Source organism: Nipponia nippon, unplaced genomic scaffold (genome assembly GCF_047370975.1).
Source record: "Nipponia nippon isolate SJK-2023a ecotype South Korea unplaced genomic scaffold, ASM4737097v1 scaffold_2, whole genome shotgun sequence".
Lineage (NCBI taxonomy): Eukaryota > Metazoa > Chordata > Aves > Pelecaniformes > Threskiornithidae > Nipponia > Nipponia nippon.
In genome coordinates this window covers 65080452-65103195 of record NW_028262336.1, presented here as the reverse complement: position 1 = coordinate 65103195, position 22744 = coordinate 65080452, and the positions used below count along the sequence as shown (strand labels likewise).

General features: G+C 41.2%; 1 protein-coding gene across 4 annotated transcripts in view; it reads right to left on the bottom strand.

Moving 5' to 3' along the window:
- The window catches only part of RASA3 (RAS p21 protein activator 3), a 181376-nt gene that overhangs the window by 26759 nt on the left and 131873 nt on the right, over positions 1 to 22744 (bottom strand). For all 4 annotated transcript variants that reach the window (XM_087758475.1, XM_087758474.1, XM_087758473.1 and 1 more), the window contains 3 exons: positions 8612 to 8692; positions 5741 to 5813; positions 1308 to 1387 (listed from right to left, as the gene is read on the bottom strand). In XM_087758475.1, the coding sequence (XP_087614601.1) occupies positions 1308 to 1387; positions 5741 to 5813; positions 8612 to 8692 (234 nt within the window). The remainder of the gene's footprint in view (positions 1 to 1307; positions 1388 to 5740; positions 5814 to 8611; positions 8693 to 22744) is intronic.

Here is a 22744-nt window from a genome sequence, read left to right as displayed (position 1 = left end):
TTTAAAAGTAGTTAAAGTGCTACTTTTGCACTGCCTGATGCAGATGTCCTCCGGGAAACAGAGTACAGTTCTTGTCTCTCTCACATCTGAAGAGTTGCCCTTCCCTGTCTCACAGAGCCATGGCAAACACAAATCCACTAATGGTCTTGTAGTGCTGTGATACTACACTAACAGGCTACGTGAATCAGCAGCTGACCGTCAAATTAGAACAGCCCTCATCCATTCATTCGTGAACACAGATCATAGAATCGTTTAGGTTGGAAAAGACCTTCAGGATCATCAAGTCCAACCGCTGAAAGATGCGTCTTGCTTGCTGAGAGTAAGTGGTGTTCCCCCTTCCTGGTCTCCCCTCCTTTCCTTACAGCCAACTGTGCTTCTGAAGGGACTAGGGAATGTTTTGGGAGGTAAGTCCTCATCACCTCTCTAGTGCGAATACCTGGGGAGGAAGGGGGTGCCACCATTCTCCCTCAACCTTTCTTCCTCCAAATCCTAGCATAAAGGAGCGGGGAATTTCTCACCACCTGATGCAGACAGAGCAGTTTTCAGCTACAGTGCATGCAGATCACCAGATGGCCTAAGTCTCTAAGTTTCAATGTATGTGATGGTATGACACATGCGATACTTTTAGGTTTTGTACCTCCTATTGTTTCCTCTCCGCTCTTTCCATTCACCTGTCCCCACAGACACTGTTGACAGGCCTCAGCAGGTTCTAAAATAGTACTAAGTGGGTGTCAGAGGGTGGGGTGGTTTTATTTTTGAATCAGAGTTGCTTCTTTCCTGTGCAATGGATTTCACATGTACCATACCCAGCCTTGCAAGAAGGGGTTAAAGTCCGGCAGGCAAAAGAGAAGAGAAACTGCCTCTGCCCCAGAGAAACTCTGAGCTCAAGAGTTTCCTTTCAGGGAAGAAGGACCTTATATGGGTTGCTAAAATTAAGTGATAAAAGAAAACAGACCCTTTAACCAAGAGCATCACAGAGCTTCTGGGCTCTCTTGGGAAACTGAGGGAGGGAGGAAAGGGGAGCCCAGACATAAAAGGCTGTGCTTAATGACAACTGCACAGTAGTATACACACAGTGTATATATGATACCAAGGAAAATAATGAGGATTTCTCCCGCAGAGGAACTGTCACACATTTGCATACATCTACAGGACAGTGGAGGTAAAGGAGCATACAGATACAGTGACGAAAACTCATTTTGATTTATGAACAGTAAAACCATGCTTGCAACTTTGAAATCTGAGTCTACTACAAAGTTACACAACTTCGGAAGACAAGTTTATTAGTACTAAGTGGTTTATATTACCTAATCTCCATTTTGTCAACTTCATCAACATCTTCAATATCAAAATGGGATTTCTTGTTGTAACTACTGGGTCTTGTAACCTAAAAAGGAGGAAATGTTAACAAATTGATCTGACACAAAAGCATTCTGATCTTATTTGTACAAAGCTCTGGAAGATCACAGTCTTTTACTATCAGCAATGACTTCAGTCCTGATTCTGAAAACATTCATGCATGTATATAAAGGTGTTGACTAAATAGATTCCTCATTATACAAAAGTGGTGGTTACACAATTATATCCAAGCATAACCAGACACTCCACATTTTCTTTACAGAGAAAGGACATCTTTAATATTACTACAGTACTCTCAGTTTCCATTCACAAAAGAAAAAAAATCACAGAAAGGAATACCACTTTTATAACCCATATAGGGAAATAAAAGGGCAATTAATAATTGAGTTTTAAATACAGATGTACAACAGATGCTCCAAGGCACTCTGAAAAGGGGGAAAAAAAAAACCACCCTTAAAATCATTTTACAGTGAATCTAATTAAAACTGGGAAGTTCTGCCTGTCCTGATATCCTGGAAGTCAATTTATCATGCTCATACAAAACCCACCAAGTAGATCAATTTTCCAAGAGATGCTAGCCTGTGTTATGCATATCAGAATATAGAACCAGGTGCACAGTTCACTAACCGTATTTGCAAGACTGATAAACAGCAAAGCACGGGCAGAAAATAATGGGAAGATAGCTGTAAGCGTAGAGCATTACCAAAAAAAGTTTTTGTACAAACATTTCTTAAAATTTGTTTTCTAGTGTGATTATAAAAAGACTTTGATGGTTGTATTTTTGCATAGTGTGTCAGAAACTTGAGCAAAAGGCTACCCCACCCAGCTGAAACCACAGCAGGAACTGATCAAATGCGAGCGTGTATAATGTGTGGGTTCAGCTCTTGGTTGCACACAGAAGCTGAACTTTATTGTAGATTTAAATACTCTTGTGGCTTAATACTTCCCACTCACAAAAACTGACTTTTATTGTAAATTTGACTTGTTGGTTTTATATTGTACATCAGATGCAGATGGTACAAACAAGGGAGACAAAGATATAGCTGCACAAGTGGAGAGGAAACAGAAAAAAATCTTCAGCATGGGACACTCAATAGAGCCCTTTTCGAGTGTGTATGTGTGAGGCAGGCACTGTTTTCAAGGCAATAAATAAAAACTAAAAGGTACTAGCAGCACTGGAGACCAAATGCTCTAGACTATAACTGAATCAAATGCACCTGTAAGCCCAAGACTACAGAGGATTTAAATACAGCCTACAACTTCAGCAGCTCAGAACAGATTTTCTCACCCTACCCTTGGCAACTTCCTTCCCTGTGGCTTCAAGAAATTATCCTTCCTAACTACAAATGACATTTTCTACTACCATTGTGAAGCTAACGGTGTAATTTTTAATAAGGAAGCAAACTTTTAAGTGTTTTATTATCTGTAACACGAGCTGTTAAAAAAGTTATAGCATAAGTGTAACTTATGGCACATGCCTGTTAAGTAAACACTTTTCTTCGAAGTTTTGCTGGAGTCTGCATGTACGAGGTCTCTCTGTTCACTGTACAAGGGCTTACTGTGCAGATTAATACAGCTCAAGAGGGATATTCCTAAAAAGATAGCTCTATGAGGTCCATCCATTCCAACGAGAATGAGGAAAGATGAGGAAACTCCCAGTTCACAGTGCTGAACTAGCTGCCATGTAACATTTTACAAAAAAAGGGGCATAACTTTGTTGTGCTGGTCCCTTTCTTTAGGCAAAGCTGGCACGCCGTTTATCAGCTGCTCAGTTTTTTTCAGCACATGCAGGTTTGCAAACAGGTCCCCAGCACTACCTTCTTTGGTTCCCATAAGTGGGGCATTTTCCTGTAGCTGCATATTGAACTCCGAGCGTGCACACTGCGCTGCAGCTGGAGCAGTGGTGAAAATGGCTCCTAATCATCAGGTGCAAGTTTCGCTCATAGCACCCCTTAAATAAGCCCTCAGAATCCCCAAACCAATGATAAGCTATTTTTCATTTAGAAAATTAAATCCATGCAACTTTTTGGTTATAGTAAAGAAAGTACCCATTCACTGCCTTTTACAGATCAGCTTCTTCCTTGGAGGCATATCCAATCGCTGTGCTAGCAGACTGCAGGAAAGCTGATGAAGCTATTTGGAAGCAGCAAGTGACACCGCTGTCAACAGCATGAATCTGTGCAGCTCCACAAGAATCAGAGCACTCCACTAGCGTGCACCAGTAACAGGTCTGCCCATGTCTCATTAGTGAATGTATTTCCCAGTCGCAGCAGTTCTACTGAACCTTGTTCCTTGGAGACATTTAGCCTGATAGGTACTAACTACTCTCAAAATGACATAAATCTGTGATGGCTCTGTCTGCACTAAGGGTATGTTTATGTTTGAGAGTTCTGGCTGATTCAGACATTTCCCAAGCTCTGTTCTTACCACACAGAAAACATTTCGCTCTGAGTTAGCAGAACAACTGGGGCATGGGCTTGAGTTCAGGTTTTGCTTCTGCTGATACTTGCAAGCAACACAGCTCTCAGCATAAAGGCAAGCTAAGCAAGCCTCCAGTCCCCTCCACAACTCCAGCTGGAGATGCTTTCTGTTTCTCTTCTTCCTCTCCTGATATGGCACCACCTGCCAAGTTCAGTGTTTAAATACCAAACATTCATTGTTTCTGCAGCACACAGAAGGCTGAGGAATCAGACAGGTGAAGTTTTGTGGTTTACAGGCTGAATTCCTGGATTACATTCTCATTAAAAAGCTCTCGCTGTCGGACGCCTCCAGAACTGCCTACGTTAAGAATAAGGAAGCCTATTTTAGTTTATTTACATATAGCATCACTCTTGTGTCACTGCCAAAGGCTGCAGCTCTGGACCAGGTGACAGACTGAAATCCTGGGCAGCCCTAGGTGAACACACAGACGCCTCGGTGCAGTTTCAGCGCTCAGTACCATGGGATCTCTCCCCCACCAACCATGCCATGCAGCACCTCCACACAGGCTCACAGAGTCAGGCAAGCAGGCATGAAGGCTCACTGCTAGCTAAAGTTAAGTCTGCAGTGAAGTTATAGCCTAGGAAGAGACGTGTTGGGTTACCAGAGGAAAGATTACCTTAGATAGCTATCCCGGCCAACCCTCAGGGCTTCCACCTCTTTGGGCACTGAGAACGTGCTCCTGCCAATAAAGAACTTGCTATATCTGTTCCTCAAATCCAAACACATTACATCAACAAGAGCACGTTTCTGCTGGTATGCCCAACTTCAGATTAGTCGGTACAACTGTCAGCTTCTAGGCAAAGATGGAGGTCGTAGAAGGAGGACAACAGCAATAAGCCCCTTGCTGGCACTGCCAAGAATGATATGTGCACTTCAGATCTGCACAGCGCAACAGCACTTGTAGAGCTGGGGAGAGAGGAGCCATACCTTCCTCATGTGGCTGCCTGTGCCCCGGAACTGATTTGAGAAACCACATCCCTAGGTGCCATCCCTATGCCAGCAATAATTTCTGATGTAAATGTGGCCCGAATGATGCAAGCTATATGGGCAGAAGGCTTTTCAATGATATGTCAACTGCATTGTACTACTCTGGCAAGTACAACGCAGTACTTCATTGACTTTGTTATACCAGATATGTTCTTGAGGTATCTATTGAAGTAGAACAGCTAAGTGCAGACTGGGACTAACATGTCCAAGAGAAAAAGAAAAGAGAAGGATACACATACTTTAGAAGACAGAATGAAAAGTTTAAAGAAGTATCCAAATTATAAGCACATGCACATATATGTATGGACACACCACAATTACAGCTACTCTTGCCAGAAAGAACCAAAATGAGCACTTTGATGAAAGTTACACTTTGTCTTAACTGGACTTGTTGAAAATGCTCTGTATTAAATAAAGCTGTGGAGGTTTCACCCACTTGGACGAAAGGCACTGGGATTGCAGCAGACTGGCAGACAGCCAGATCATCCAGTTTAAGCGCATTTTTCCTCTACAGTTTTCAGTATTCCTAGGAGATAACCTTCCTCCCATTGACTGGGAAAGACAGGGTGGAGCAGCTATAAAACCACAGGCTAAAAAAAAAAAAAAAATTTTTTTTTTAAATCCCATTTTTAACTGTCCTTTTTCAAAACTCTTCTGGGGTGAGTCATGATGGAGTGTAAAGCCTGCTGCTCAGAAGTGCCCACCTTGAAGCTCTTCCTACAGAGCACCTGAGCTGAAGCAATATACTGCTCCCTCAGCAGACGGCTAGTCTGATCCTGGGTACTTCTTTCCCTGCACCATGCTTTGAAACAGTTTTCAAAGAAGACAGCTGGCACAACACGGAGCAGGATGCCGTGCCAACTATCTACAGCATAGTATTTCAGCTCATCACCCGTTGCTTTGAAATACCAACCTCAAAATAAAACACTTCATCAAAATGTGGATTGTTGGTCTTCTTTTTAACTTTAGTCTTTTTGGCTTCCGATCTGAATTAAGGAAAGAAAAAAAAAACATGGGTAAGAAACAACATTAGCAAAGTATGATCCTAGAACAGAGCCACTGAGGAACAAATAGTCATCCACTTGGTTTATCTGATAAAATTGGAACACCATGTGGCTCCAGCACAGCAAGGCATACACACTTGCACACATTTAAGAGAGGGATTCATTGCATGCCTATTTCTCTAAAGTGGTGGTAATCGCATTTTGTTATCCTCTCTTAAATGCAAGTCCTTGAACCCTGGTTCTGTCACTCGCTTGATCCAGCAGAATCGTATCTGTACAAAGCAACTGTCAAGAATGGGGCTCTGAGCAGCAACATCTGGGGGATGGTCTCAGTCTTGATTTGACTCAAAAATTCCTCATACCCTAAAAACACAGGAGACAGGAAGACTGACATAGCTATTTCAGTGTTTTATGTTTTATAATCCTGCCCTGAGGAATCAATGAATGCTTTTCAGTGGTGTTAAACAATCAAAAAAACCCAGAATGATTTCCTCGGTAAGAATATTTTTATTGCTATATTAGCACCCCTTTCCCTGCAGCCCCAACAGCACCTAGTTAATGTTATGTTGTTGAATTATTATGTTGTTGAATTATTATGAGCAGTGCTGAGCACAAGTCTCTTAATTTCTACTGCTCTGTAGGAACAAGAGATGGCAGACCTCCTTCAAACCGCTCACCGGGCAGTAGGCCTGACAAAGTTCAGCACTGCCCATTCATCCTCTATGGGCAGTGCCATCCGCCTGCCTTTTCGAATACAGACATCTAACTGCTTGGCATTGGGCTAAAGCCAGTGAATGCATTTCACACAGGCCAGCCAACAGCTGTTTGATGATTTCCAAATGTTACGAACCTATGCTTGATTTGTTCGCGTTACCTACGAGTGAAAAGCTCTGTGTTGTCCTGTGTCACCAGTCTTCCCCTACAGCTCTGCAGCAATAAGAAGGCGTAGATAAAACAGACACAGATGGAGAGGCGCATCAGCCATGTGGAAAACTGACCTACTAATCATTTCATCCCAGAATCTATCCCTCATCTCTCATGCAACAAAGCTGCTTAGATTGTAACTGCTTATATTAACCAGACAACTCTATGTATTCTTTTACAGAGGTCAAGTAAACCTGGGTCTAATTCCCAGTGCTGCTATAGGCTTCCTATGTGACTTGCATGGGCCAGTCCACCAGTATACAATGTTTTCCCATATACAGTACAGGCACAGAAACAGTTTGGTCAGGAAGTCTCATGGCTCTCTAAATACAAATCACACAATGAACAGCAGCACATTTTTTGAAATTTTTATGCTGGCACTGCATAAATACAGCAGAATAAAGCCGCTTTCCTACTCTAAAAGGAGAGGCATTGAAAAATCCAGAGAGGAGAATGACGTACACATACAGATTAAGAATATCCCACTATTCCTAGGAGGAGCTGAGAGATAAGAGAGACTAATCGCCTCCAGGAGGTAGGGCAGATTGCCTATCCCATCTCATCAGTCACACTTGCCAATCAGCCTCTTTACCGATAAGCCCATCTGGGAGGGGACTGGGAAGCAGGATGTAGAACGGGAGGCGATTAAGGCAAGCACAATTATTGGGCAATTACAAAGCAGTGGATGGGAATAAGCTGCACGCTGCTTGCTGGAGATAGGAGGCAAGCCTTCTCCCCCCACCAAAAACCAGACAGGAATAGGATGAGGCTATGCTCCTTATTCTGAAGGGAAAAACGTTATCAGTTGTCATACATTATCCGGACTGGGGGGCGGAGGGAAGCAGACAAAGAAAGGTAAATTTGGACATTCAAGGATACAAGGGTTAGTCAAAAAAATCTCCTTACAGTTTCAGTAATAGCCACCCAGTACCACCTGAAACAAGTTACAAGCTTAAAACATCAAAGCATACAACTCAAATACACAGCTCATTAATGGAGATAAGGCATAACACACCTAGACAAAGATGAAGAATACAGACCAGTCTCAAAGACTCCTCTGCACACAAGGTAAGCATTTGTCAAGAATGCATCTGATTTATAGTATTTTCAATAAATTGTTGTAAAACACTATGAAAAACCCACGCTACCAAATCTGATTCTTTGATGTCACAGCAGAGCTTGGTTTTTTCTAACATGGCACAGACATAAAAGATGACTCCAGATAAGCAGAAACAAAACAGTGACATCCAACAGCACAGGAAATTTTTATAACAGAACAGAAAAATTTAATCCCAAATTTAAACTGAAGCGTATTATGTAGAATCTCATTACTAAAACCGCATTCCAAATTTTATCCACACTGTTATGTCCACATATATCAAATTATAAGACTGAGCCACCTACGGCTTTTGAAATACACATTAATTTGCCACGCCTTGAAAGTGAAAATACTCTAAATGTTCACATACAAATGTGCATACATTGCAAGATGTTGATGTATTCAGCTTTCTCTTCTGCCCCTGCCCAAAATTAGGCAATAAATTTGCTCAAAAACTGGCCTCCAACTGTGAGGTGAGAAGATGCACAAATTGAGCCTAACCACAAATTACATACTCCAGGATATTCAAATTATTCAGGGATTATTCCGACCTTTACATAAATCAAAACTGAAACAAGCCTCAAATTACTTACTCTAGTATAATTCAGTAGTTCATACATGCACACACAAACACTTAACATATTCTAGCGGTGTCTGCAGACTCCCATCTGTCCATCTGAGAATGCAGATTTTTAATAGACAAAGGAAACAGAAACCATCCTTATAAAATGGAAGCTCTTATATGTGCAATACTTGCCTGGAGGGTCCCGCTAAGGTAACGGTGGCATAGGGATCACATTGCCCGTTCACAATAGGCAGCCCTTGGCATTCTAAAACTCTAGAAAAGAAGAAAATGCAGACAAACAAATCAATGAAATGGGAAGAGACTGGAGTGAAAATAAAAGCAATGCATTTTCATCCTGTTCCCTTTTCACAGTACTTCACACTAGGAAACTGAAATGTCACTAAGCACAAGCCTTTAATTTATACCTAGACTTGAAAACAAATTTTGGTCTTAAATACCAACTTTAACAGGGTCAAAAATACTGTTAAATTACAGAGAAACCTTAACTCGAAGGATTCTTATCATGCAAGTACAACAACTTAAGGTTCATGAAATAAGTCTGCTGTCAAGATGGGAGCTGTCAGCACTTTAAAATTCTGTGGCAACTTATTCAAGAAGAAAAAAATAACCAGAATTTACTTCTGTAACAAAAGATTAAAAAAAACCCACACAGACAGATCCCAGCAGTAGTCAAGTAATTTCTCAGAATCACATTCACGAAGGCCTCAGTGCTTTTGACAAAATCTGGCATGGGCTTATTTCTAAAGGTGAGTTAACTACAGACGACCAGGAGGCAGTATGACACAGCCATCTTTCTCCAAACTTGTAAATAGCAAAACTGAAGAAACACATTCAGCAGCTCTGCACTGAAGAAGAAGTCAGAGAGACCCTGGAGAGATAAAACGGAACAAATTGGGTTCTGCTGCAAGCCATGGTGAGAAATCTGCGCTTTTGCACTCTCATTTCAATATCTCTTTGGAAAAAAAAGAAAAAACCTAACACAACCCCAAAAAACAGTGAAAAAATGTTTCATGTTTCACAAGTTAAAACTTACTGAGGAATGCAGCACCAATTGGAAACAAAGGCAGACAAGCCAGTTGCCAGGACTCTCCCCTGTGAAACAAGTTCTGCTTCCAACAGGTAAGCCTGTTGGAAGCCACAATTATAACTGGAAAATTTCGGTGAAGACAAACTCTGAAGCTCTTTGGGCAGGTGAATAGTACTATACTTGCAGTGTGAAATATCTTGCACACTTCTGGGTGCTATAAAATCAGCAAGAAAAGTAATATCCATTTTACTGCTTTCAGTGACAGCAACTTTGATACAAAAACAGTATTTAAAAAAATTCACTAGCAAAAAATTCAGTAACAGATAGTGCTCCACAATTTTATCCACAAAGCCAGTTATTTAGTAACATATGGTGTGGACTTCAAATACAGTTTAACTACAGACCTATTACTTACTCTGCATAAAGCGAGGAAAAATTTAATATTCTGCACCAATACAGGAATCATTTCTGTACCAGAGGAGGTACAATCTACGTATGTTCACGCCATCCTAGGAAGTACACGAAGATTGAAGATCACACTAAGGGGGCACACGCAGGCAGCTGAAGTGATATGTTACATTCATAGCTGGATTCTCACACCTGTGATCCTGCAGAATAAAGGCTAACTAATTGGCTTAACACAGACAGCCCCCAATAATGCACTCGCTCACAAGCTTCTCATTTGCTTAGCCCCTATATGCATGGAAAAGCATTCAGTTCTTAATCTAGATGACTCCTCATTGCTGATTCACTAACACTACTGCAAAAGAGAATTATGTTCCGTATTCTGGATGCTGATGTGAAATCCATAGATCAAAACCATAGAGAAAGTTAGGAAAAACTCAGGATTGCATAGGCACTGCGCTGCTTTTATTTCTGGACTTCTATTATTTCACTACAAGTTCACCTTCCACACAGACAGAATGTAGAAGCCTCCCAGATGCCTAGTTTAGCAGGTATCTGATACTGCAGAGCACTACCATGCAAACAGCAAAATTCAAGCCACAAATTCTATCCCTGCACCAGCTGGAAATGCAAGGTGCAAGCTCCAGTAAGCCTCAACATCAAGCAACACATAATATATGCGATTTGGTTGCCTGAACGCATGCCTCTAGTGCCACTTGAGATGACTTAACTGTTTCTTCCCCAGTCCCTTGCTGCTGCTCCAGAAAGGCAGGAGGTACCCACGGAACATGTATATCTGACAGTTCCATGCCTCTCAGAGGCTTACATAAATAGACTAGATGCCTGTTTTCAAGCAAGTCCTACTCCAGCTTCACCCACCCTGCCTTACAGAGAAAGTACAGAATAGGCTTTTTTGCATGTGTATTAATACAAGTATTCAAAATCGCAAGGAAAATGCTACTTTTAAAATTTGAAAAGGGCAGATGCGAATAGAAAGAATGCTTATGGGGAACTTTATATTGTAGCCTTCTGGCAGAGCAGCTAGAAGCGCAGGAGGAAAAACCCGTAAGTGCCAGCAGAAAGCCTTTATGAAGAGACAGGTCCAGCTGGATTTTCTTATGAGTAAAGGACGGACGACTTTCCTTCTAGTGGTCTTTACACTAATATGACTACATTCACAGCAGAAACACTTTGCCAGTGAGCTACAGCATGACTGCTGGTAATTCTTCTAGGACAGCAGATGTGGCTTGAACACATTCCTGTTTGAACAGAACAATTGTACGCCAAGTGTCAGCGTCAAACCCCCCACCCGTTCCACCGCTTCCTTAAGGCAGCCTGTAAGTTCATGGCTTTATAGCACTCAGCCGATTTTCTACCGTTGATGAATAGCTTCCAAGCCAGCTCTCATCCATACAGGAAGAACTATGTGAAATTTAAACACAGAGAAAGCATGCTCTGAGAGAGTATAATTCCTGTTTTAATAAAAGCAGTCCGTTCAAGAATATGCAGACAATAGAAAGTGATCCCAGATAGCATTATCTACACTTGAGGACATGCAGAGTTTATAAATCACTACACAATAAAATCACAGATGAATCTGAATGACGGAAAGTGTGAAGTTATCCACACAAAAAATATGCATACCCTAACTATACACATATACAATGACAGGATCTATTTTAATATTACCACATAGAAGAATTTTTTACGTTTTTTTTGTGGATAGCCTCAATCATTATCGCATCAACTGTCAGCAACAGTTAAAAAGACAAACAGTATCATTAGCTGGTCGGAGAGAACACAGCAATGTAAATCACTGGGCACTCGCATTTTGAATTGTGTGTGCTCGCCAAAACATATGGATAAGAACAACAGGACGACTTGTAATCGCTCATGACTCTCCCAAGTTTGTACTCCCCAGCTCGGAAAACAGAAGTTATCCATTCATGAACAGCTTACAAAACCATAAATGGCGTGAAGAACATCTCACAAAATAATAATTAAGGGACACACAATGAAATTACCAGACAGCAGGTTTAAAATAAACAAAAGGAAGGACTTTTTCCACACAATGCATAATGAAATTGCAAAACTTATTGCCATGGGATGTTGTGGAGGCCAAAAGTATACATGGATTCAAACCAGGACTACACGAACTCATGGAGTGTAGGTTTGTAGGCAGCTATTAAAGCTTAATGGTCCAGAAGCCTCCTCCAGCTCAGGAAAGCCCAAGTTGCTGATCGAGAAGGGTGTAACACTGGAGCAATCATACCATATTTGAAGTATCACTCACCAGCAAATATCAGAAACAGTACTAGGCTAGACTAGAGGGGCATTTAACACAGTCGGGTAGTTTTTATGTTCTCTGGGGAAAAAACAAAACCAAAAAACAGAACAAAAGAAAAAACCAAAATACACAGATGTTCTCATACAGTCACGATGACTTAAGAGTAAGACATTTCTTTGTGTGCAGTTGGAATAAGAGAAGCAAAAACAACCTTGAAAGAAAAAAAATGGGGGAAAACAGGAAACAGATGCCGACACAAAGTGTATCCCAAGCCTTTCAGGTAATTTATAAGTGGTTATTGTTTAAGGATGTTGGAGAAAGCAGGCAAAAGACTGAAGACTTAGGATTTTGAGGAAGGAAGGCTATGTCTGGAGAGAGGCTCATTCTGGTACTGATATCTTACTAAGCATTGTGGGGAGAGACAATAAAATTCAACAGGGCACAGGTCTGGTTGACTCATGTTAGTGTACCCTCATTAGCTGCAGGAAACTGTAATCCTAGAGCTGGTTTCGTTACATCCATTTTCTCCAGTCATGGGAAAGTTGCTAGGTAAATTAACACTCCTTCTCTCCCAAGCGTGTACCAAAACACTGGCTTTAATTGGCAAGCAGGAAAAGAGCTAGAACAAAACGACAGCTACTCAGAGACACAATAAAATGGAGCCTCAATTCTGCGACATGGGTATCACATTATTAAGACTGACAGTTCATCTCTGGATTAGATGAGAAAACATACAAAAAGAAATGTATAATAAAGGTATAATCTTGGGGGGGGGGGGGGGAGGGCATGCTGGGAAGGAGTGAATAAAGCCAGTAAAAATGAAATGCCTTTGCTCTAATCATCTACAGAATTAATTTAACACATGTGTACTAGGATAATGAAAAAAAGCCTAGGCAATCAAGATTATTCAAGAATTACAAGTCAACTCATCAGGCCCCAGAGGAAAGCCGTCTGGTGGCTGCCCAACTGGTAGTTTCTGATCATTAGCTGTCTCGAGCCCAGCTGGGGCAGGGTGAGCCACCCCTCGCAGCTAGCCTGGCTGGGCTGCGCTAAGGTTAGTGCTGGGTCATATGGGAAAACTCTCAAGGCAGCTGCCTCGCTATATTTTGCTTGTGGTTTATAAAATTAACAGGTTTCAAGGAACAAGACATTTCAGTTTTCAATGTGGTTCATGACCAAACCTTCACAAGAGTAAATAAGCTATGGAAAATTCCCAGAGGGTAAAAGAAAACCTCAAACCCAAACACACCATGAGCATGCCCTCTTGCCTTTAAATTATATGATTACAGAGGCTGAGAGGGAGGCAGGCGGAGAAGGTTTTGAAAAAAGAAAAGATTTTTCAACAAAGACTAACCAGCTCACATCTGACAGTACAGGCATTCCTTCTGCTTCTGGGTTGCCAACCAGGAGCTGTAGGCCGTAGTCTCTGAGACAGCCCCTACACAATCATACTCAAAACCAGGCCTAACACAGGCAAGTAACACCAGGATGATCCAAGCCTGTGGGCGTCCCACACCCCTTCCTTGGAATCGCGGAAGTTATTTTAAAATTATAGGCTTTCTGATTAGTTCAGGATGCACGTGTCATTGGCATCCTTGTGCGCCAGAACGGACAACCAACGCAAAAACGGACCCAGAGAAAAGAAACCAGAAGGGACATAGCTGTTCGTAAAACATGTATCCGTATTTACTGTTCTTCCAGACCAAATCATTTCCAGTGTACCTAGTCAGGTTCAGTTCTTCCACCAGCTTCAACCTAGGTAGGGAACAGCACACCATTCCCATTCTCTTTTCTCAAATCAGACTCTTCTCACTGTGATTCCTCAACAGAAAATAAATACATCTTCTTTTTCTACACAATCTTGTCTTCTATCAATGTACATAATCCATGTATTTTAATTGCTTTCACATACATACTGGGTTCCTGGGATCAGTCTTAACCCTTGGCAAGTTTACTGATGTATCTTATTAATCTTCTATTTCCACCCTCCACTTGTTTCACCTCTCTTTCATTTCTTTATCTTGAGGCTTTGTCCCATCCACATGCGTATTTTTTGGCCGTACTCAGGTTCTTCTTTGTGTCATTTCAAAGACAAGAGACTTCCTCCTCCTTGCTTGCTCTAGTGATCTAATTATTACTCGAACACTCAGTACTTTGTGTGGTAAGCCTGACCAGACAGAGAAGTATCAACTTAAAACCAAACTTTGTGGCAGATTTGTTAGAACTGTCACCAAAACAATGCATCTTTGGCTTATGCTAAGTACTTGTTTGGTAAGCTACATTCCCCAGCACTGGGTGTGTGATTTACATTCTTAAGTCTCTCTGGATCTCTCTTTTTTTTTCCCTTTTCTTTTTTTTTCTATTGACTATAGGGTCATCTTGTAATGTGTACTATCCTGAGTACCTTGTTTTCCAGGGGTAACAGAGCACCTCTGAATAGTCTCCCTTTGTGAATGGGCTTCTCAGGGCACATAAAATAGGCTATTAATCTTTAACTTCATAATAGAGTAGTCCAGTCTTTTCATCTAGTCTGACAGTAAAGAAGTGGCATTTCTCCTTTCCTGGCCACATTCTTGAATGTCCTTTTTTTTCAGTGCAGCCTTGCATCACGATCTGAGCGCCTTGCTTATTCCCGGTGGTTTAAGAGGAACTTCGAGGTAACGCTGCATGACAGACTTCCATGTGTACCTTGGCCAACCTCACATCTGTGCTGGCATACAGTAGCTGCTCTCATACCAGTGAACTGACTTGCAAGCAGGAACTGTTCCCAGGCCTCCTCCTTATTCCCTTGGTCTGCGTGTGACCAGGACCTTGCTAAACCAGTCATATTCCTGTGTGTTAGAGGGGCATTGCCTGGATGTATCCGCGCCCACCACTAATAAGCACAAAGGCGCTACGTCTAGCTCAGAAATACCCTGAATCATAAATTTCTGGAGGCCAGGACAGTGTATCACCATATGACTGCTCTCATAATTCTTCATCTCCTACTGGATGCATCCAGAGACAGTGTCCTGGGTTTTGGTCTGACCAAATGGTACATTTGAACTGCTGTTAGTGCACCTTCAGACAAAGCTTGCGCTTCCTCTTCACTTCCACAAAGTAATCTACCGGATCTTCATTCAGGATTTAACATAAACACACAACCCTTTTTTGCCAAGAGGCTGACCAAGTGGCCTGTTTCTTCTGGAATAAGGCAAAAATTTTCACAATTTGCTCAGTCCTGGTTTTAAAATACACTCTGCCTCCATCATCAAAAATACTAAGCTAATGATGTCCCAACCTCCTCAAAATTTCTTTACCAATGCATACTCCGACTCCACCTTGCCCCTGTCCCCAGGGAATAAGGAGGCTAGCAATACTGCATCCATGTATTGAGTCAAGCCCTTGTCCTCTGGATGAACATTTGAAGCCAAAAGATCATGCCCACTCCTAGTAAGTGAACTCTACTAAAAGAAGATTTCAAAAGTACTTATTTCTTTACTTTTGGAAGTGATCTACTTGTACCAAAACAAAATTTCCTACTATTCTTCTTACCTGCTTATTTTTTGTACTGGCAACAGACAAATATACTGGGAATTGCCCACAGTGATGTGCCCTGGTTCACCTTCATCTTATGTCCCACTCAGACACAAAACGTTACAGTACTGTGTAGTGTCTGGTGACCACTGACCACGCCTGGTAGAATGAACCGGGGAAAGGAAAGGATGGAACAATGTCCAAGTAGATATAGCCATACTGAAAAAAATACATCAATGCTTGCTTTATCATCATGATTTTTCAAGCCATTTCCCCACTACATTTTTTCATCTCTCCAGGAAACCTGAAACCAGAGTCTTTATCCAGCCCTCAGCCACACTGCTGCTCTACAACCTATCCTTCCGTCTCTTTTACTGCCCCTCCAGAAAAACCACTCTCCTGTAGGAACTCCAACAGTAGCCTGTCCTTTTTGGATGATAACCTCCCTCCTTTTGTTTTTTGGGTTTTTTTTGGTGAACAAACTTGTTCTGGATTACAAACAAGAAAACCCTTGCCATCCCCTTAACCTCTGAGAGAATTAATGCTTAAACTGGAGCTACTTTTCCCCCCTTCACATGACAATTCATTTTGCCACAAAGATCTGTGGCAGTAAATGAAATCCTGCCCCATTCAAACAAATGGCATAACTTTACCTGGGACCAGCATTTTACTCAATGCGTATTCCCTTAAAATAAAGGCTGTACAGCATTTGATGCATTAGCACTGAAACATTTATATACAAGGTACATTATACACTCAAAACCACCCCCATTTCAGCTCCTGAAATCTGGATAGAGCTTATGCAGATCAGAGGAACAGGCTGTGCAGGCAACTATTTTGATTTTTCTCTTTAAAATACCGTGCAAAGCCTCCATACCAAAAGCACAACAGAAACCTTGAGATGCTGAGATTACAGCTGCAACCCTACGTAAGTAATGCTTTTCTTCCCCCTTCCCAGTTGAGTTCAGAATAGCTGCAGTCCAGCAAAACATTTAACATGTTCTTAAACCCGTGTTATCCTAGCACAGGTTCCTTCCTGAGCTGACCTACAACAGTTTTTGCAGCCTCAGGCAGCACCCAGATTAGCTTTTGGTCTTAACTGGAAAGCGCTGTATGCACATTTCTGTCACGCACACACAATTCTTGTTAACACAAGGCTGTTAATGGTGATTTCCTTCAGACAGAGCAGAGGAAAATGTTAATGCTTGGGTTCGAGCGAAAATTTCTTTCCCAGGTATTTACTGAAGATATTTTATAGCAAAACAGGAACAAATATTCACACAAAGCCAACCAATAATATATGGAAATCAAATGAAAGCTAAGGAGCACAACCCCTGCTTCCCCAATCTAAACCAAATAATATTAGAGATATTACAGCAGAACTACAGACAACGCAAAAAACTGTTTCATTAAATACAAGGAAGAAATACTGTCAATACATATGCATCCCTAAAACCACTATCACTTCAAATAAACTGCAAGATTTTCTCATGTCAGTAGACATATAAACATTTCTTAATAGTTTAAAAATCACATGGACTTTTTTCTGCTATTAATAAGGCAGCTGTCTTCCACACTACAGTTCAAAACATCCAATTTGCTTGCCAATATCAGCTCTAGAAAGACTTTTAAAACCATACATTTACAGAGTACCATCTGTACTCTGTACTAAATAAAGAGAACAGACTAAAAAGTAGGTGTCAGCTGTCCTGTTCTCACAGGACAAGGAGTTAATCCATCAGAAGGTAAACCAGTTTGTGAGTCAATTACAGAAGAGTTGCAAGCTTCCTAAAAGCCACTTCAGGAAAGTTTTTAGTTAGGTTAATATAAAAAAATGGTTACATTATCTTCTGTGACAGTGCCCTGAGGCCTTGAACAAAGACACAAGCGTGCTGAAATTTTGAACTGCGCTGATTTAGTGACTATTACTGGCACTGGCATCATTGTTTGCTCTTGCCTTGGTCTCGGACTTGCAACCCCACTTATCAACAGGGAGCGACAGCTGAATGATGGGAGAGTAAAGAAGAAGGGTAAGTAGGGAGAACTTCTAGCACACATGGATTTTCAGAGGAGACAGAAGACCCAAATACAAGTTGCAGCAAAGCAAGATGTGTGTAAAAATTATAAGGGAATAGCAACACAAAAGAAGAGGTACAATCAGGAAAGGATAAATTTGCTTAACAACAGTACTATATTGTTTCTTGTAGGCAAAGTGAAGAAATTTGAATTTGATGTAGTATGCTAGGAAGCCAAGGAATGGGTCAACATATCAAGGCAGTTACAGAAGCATTTGTGTTAAAGCAGCGTGGTGAGGGATGTAAGAGGAGTAAAGCACAAAACGACAACAATTACAATATGCAGCAAATGATCAGAGCCTAGACAACAGCTTTAGCTGAGCTGCCTGTGGCCTACAGCAATATCAAATGGAAGCAATGAGATACTGTCTGTATAGGCAGATAAGGAAAGAAAGAAGACCAAAGACCAAAAGGCAGCATGGAAGTCGGACACAGAAGGGCTGTTATGGCTACATAATGAAGCCAGTCAGTGACACAAAGATCTCCCATGTTGTTTTTCTTTGCTTGGAAACGTAGGTCAGTCTCAAGACGATGTACAGTGTGCTATATGGGATATACAGGGTTTATGGAAAGCAAGCTGCAACAATCTCTGACTTGAGGCCTGCCCAACTTTAACCTGCTCCCAGGAAAGAGCTGCTTGCACACAGAACAATTCCTCCTTTCAGGCAGTGCCTGCATGTCACTTGTATCCATGCTCGAGCACATAAGCAAACAAAATAAGCTGCATGACCATGTCCTGACTTTTCCCCTCTGCCAGCCAGCGGGGGCCACATGCATCTACAACTATCGGAAGGACTGATAACCATATGACAAGAAGGAAGACAAAATGAAGCAGCTAGTTTTGGAATGACTGAAATTCATCCCAAAGACGGAGTGTGATACTTGGCAGGCCAAAAGTTACCAAGAAATCACATGAAGAAAAAGCTTTTGGGCCTACTGGCAGGGATCTGATTATGAAGTAAGTAAAAAGGTAAGAGAGGAAGAGACTAAAACCAGAAGCTTTAAAGAACTTATGACAGAGAGAAGGAAATAAGGCACCCCAGGGAGTGTGATGTGGGGGGGGGTGGGTATTCAACTATAAGAAACAAAACAGCAAAACAGAAGCAGCACATCCTTAAATTACCTACGGGTTTCCTACCTAACTGGTGAGTAAGGGTTTCCTCCAAAGTGCTGAGTATAGCCAAGTCAAACAACTATCCCAGGTTGGCCATAGATGGTAATATCTTAAATAAAAATTCAGATATGCTGGTAAGTGACCTGAACAGACAGACATCTGTAACAACCAGGAGAGCATGAAGCACAGCAGATTGGAGGAAAGCACCTGAATCTCATGCCACAACACGCTTGAACCACAGGACACAATAACCCAGAACTCTTGGGCCAAGGGAATGCATCAGCTGAGAGTCTGTATCAAATCTCAACAACTTTTGGGTAACAGAGGGTATGCACAGGAAGGGAAGGCAAGGGTATGAGATGGTTTAATGAGAGCCATGGCATCAACAGAATGAAAACCCAGCCAGGTTCTTCTCATTCCTACCCAGTCCAAGTATAACGATTTCTGTACTAAATAAATCCTTGAAGACTCTTTCACACAGATTCTCACATCATATATTTAATTAGATGTATTATAGTAGCAAATACACCTTTCTAAATAAAAAAAAAAAAGCTCACAGTTTAAAAAGAAAAGAAGTAATTATTTGTGGACCTAGAAAACAATCAAAGGATCAAAGGTGCCTTCAAACATCACATGGAGGCTACAACCTTCTGTATTGGGCATGCCTTGGCACACCTGAGGTAGGTGGAACTTTTAATGCTTTAAACACACAACTTGAAACAACTCAGAACAACTTTTGATTATATTTATGTGAATAATCAGACAATCTAGGATCTTGATTATTAAAGGGCAGTGATCTTTCCTACACATGCAATACTTTCATTAAGGAATTCAAATTAAGCTGATTCATCACCACTGCTGAAACCTGGTGGCAGTTAAGTTGCCAACTGAGTCCCAAAGTAATGCTGATGCATTGAATTCTTTTTGATAAGAGAACTGGGCTAAGATTATGCAAATTGTGTCACAGTTAACATGAAAACGCTCTCCAACTAGAATTCAGAAATAACATTAATAACTTGATGCTGACTAGATTTACATAACTATAAAGATGTTAACATATCTCATTGCGATTACAGACAATACAGTAATCAAGTAGGGGAGGCAAAAAAAATAAAAATCACACAGTACCAGGTATTTAACAGTAAGATCAAGGCATTATATCCTCAAAAACTATGTTTTATTAAAAAACAAAGTACAGAAATGTTCAATCCAAATCAGCATTCAGATACACCCAGTTTGTGAAAGGTAGGAAGCAGAACTGTGGAGTCTTCCTTAGTTATCCAAACAGCAACGTACAGATCAGGCTTGTTACATTTCATTTACCGGAATTTTTTACCCTAAGGCAGATAGAGCTATTCATTCCAAGAAGCACAAACATCATAGGCATCAAAAAGCAAATTTTGTAATAGACTTTCCCACGAAATTAACTGAAAAATGCTCCTCAATGTCTCTGACTTGGCAAGAAGAGAGATCAAATAGGATTCATAAACCATTCATTTAAAAACCAGCTGTCACAGGATGGTGACTTGCCTACTTTCAATCGTTCCTCTGCTCCTACAAAGCCATTTACTTCATTGTGACACTTGATGCTAAAATCACTGAAGTGGGTACTGAAACATCTCACGTGTAAGGCAACACGTGCAGCTTTTCAGAACTAGTGCAACACTTTCGGTCATCAATTGCTTTCTTTCTTCTTATCAGTACTGGGTATACTGTTATGACTGTTGGTGCCCTTAGCTCCTTACAAGTTTCAGCAGAGAAAGGGACCATGTCTCCTGGAGACGTGCTATCGTGTTCTGTGCCTAGAGGATCACACTGTGAATATAACACAGAAATTGCAGGAAGGATGTTTTGGGGCCATTCTGTGGAAACACCAAAGAAAGTGGGTCCTGCAGACAAACCTTCCATTAGCAGTGAAACCTTCTTAATAAAGCATCATCCTCTGCAACACCACAAGTGTAAAGCACTGGCGTCCTAAGACTCTCCACAATTTTTAAGACTTTAGGAGAATACCCACCTGGAATGATCCTGCCTGATGCTTTCTCCTCTAAAAATGTATAAACATATTGCCTTATAGGTAGTGTTTCAGCAAAAAAAACATTAAATGATTTAGCCTTTTCTGAGTGATGGCCTACTACTGAGTCATCACAAAGCAATACCCAGAAGGTACCTGGAGAAGAAGGCACAGACTTTTAATGGAAGACAAAATACCTCAGCCAGTTGGATGGGATAAAGTACCAGGTGAGATTTCCTCCGCAATGAGAGCACATCAGAATGGTAAACCTGGGACCCTACCAGGAGCAAAGCATTACACATATTGTGGACAGCTTCTGCTGGCACACTGTCCCATTTTACTTTCTACCCTGAAAGGTCAGTCATGTCCTAGGTTCAGCTAAAACCTATGATATCCCATCCCAAAGAAGGCTCTGCTTCACCAAGTGGTGGTTATACTGTTGTTTGTACAGTACTAAGATCCTTGGTGATGAAAAACAATGCAAAGTAAGCTCTCTTTAAAAAAGTTTTTAGTGTCTTGTCACTTTAGATCTTCTTAGGGAAAAATCAAGATGCAAATTAGGGCATGGTCAGGTAGGCATTCTGGTATAACCAGCTGTAATTAGTAGCCCACATCAGCTTTATAATTTCAGTTATTACACAAATAGTTCATACTTGCATGAAGTTTCTCCTCCTATTTTGGTACCAAAAGGGATCACTGGGATCACATAGTCTGGCCTCTTTCAAGTCAGTGATGAAAGCTCTCACCTAGTCAAGTTGTGCAACAAGTTCATGATGTCTACTGCATCTCCAGAGTAGCTTCTTGAAAGAAATCGAGGCTTAACTCAAAGGACTCAAAATGATTAAAATACCCTCATAACCTTCTACAGGAAACTGTTCACTGATTAATAATCATGACTCCAGAAAAAAAAAAAAAAAGTGTTTTACTACTTGTTTCCCACTAAATTAGCCTTTAGCTCCCAACCGTTGGGTATCACTGTGGTAAGAATAAGTAACCATACAGTCAGAAGGAATCTCCTCTGAATATTGTGCATAATGTGGTTTCACCATCACATTTACCAGGTCTTCAATTCTTCCTGTAGCTCTTCTACAAACCCTTCCGAGTTAAACATCATCCTTTTTAGCCTGGTCTCCTAAAGATATAGGCTTATGAGAAAATGCTTTCTGTCTACATTTGGCCATCAATCTCCCACTGATCATTTTTTTGAATCAGTTGATGATTTCCACAAAATTTGAAAAAGTGGTAGAGATCTCAAAAGATTCTCAAAACATTCAGTTCTACGAATTTTGTTAAATCCAATGGCTGTGTAGGGAAGAGAGCACCACTGGATGTCCCCAGGGAGGAAAGGGCTGCACATGCTGGTTCAGCGACTCTCCGTAGCCTTTGACTCAACAGTACATAAATAGTGAGAGTCGGCCATCCCGCTGTGCCACCTCTCACCAACACGATGCTGAGGCCAGCAGGGCAGGAAACTGAACAATACGGCACTGGCTGTCAAACAACTAAAAGGGTAACACCATGTGCAGCCAGTACATCTGCAGCTGTATAGACTCTTGCTTCTCTTGAAGCTTGTATGAAATTATTACAAAACCATCAGCTTGGAAGCAAGTCAACTGTAAAATGAGTTAAAATTAATTGCAGACACTACTGCCTCCAAAAGCACAGCCTCCTTGCCAATTTCTGTGCTTGTTAGAATGGTATCTCGCATTTTCTTTCAAAATATTTCCCTTTCCTCTTTGTATTTGAGAGAGCAAAACGATTAAAGGAGGAACTAGCAAACTACCTTGCACAGTGGGAAGAAAAAGAGTGGGACAGTGAAAACGACTGATCTCAAAGTGCTATTAAATTAAAAATGTATATTAAAAG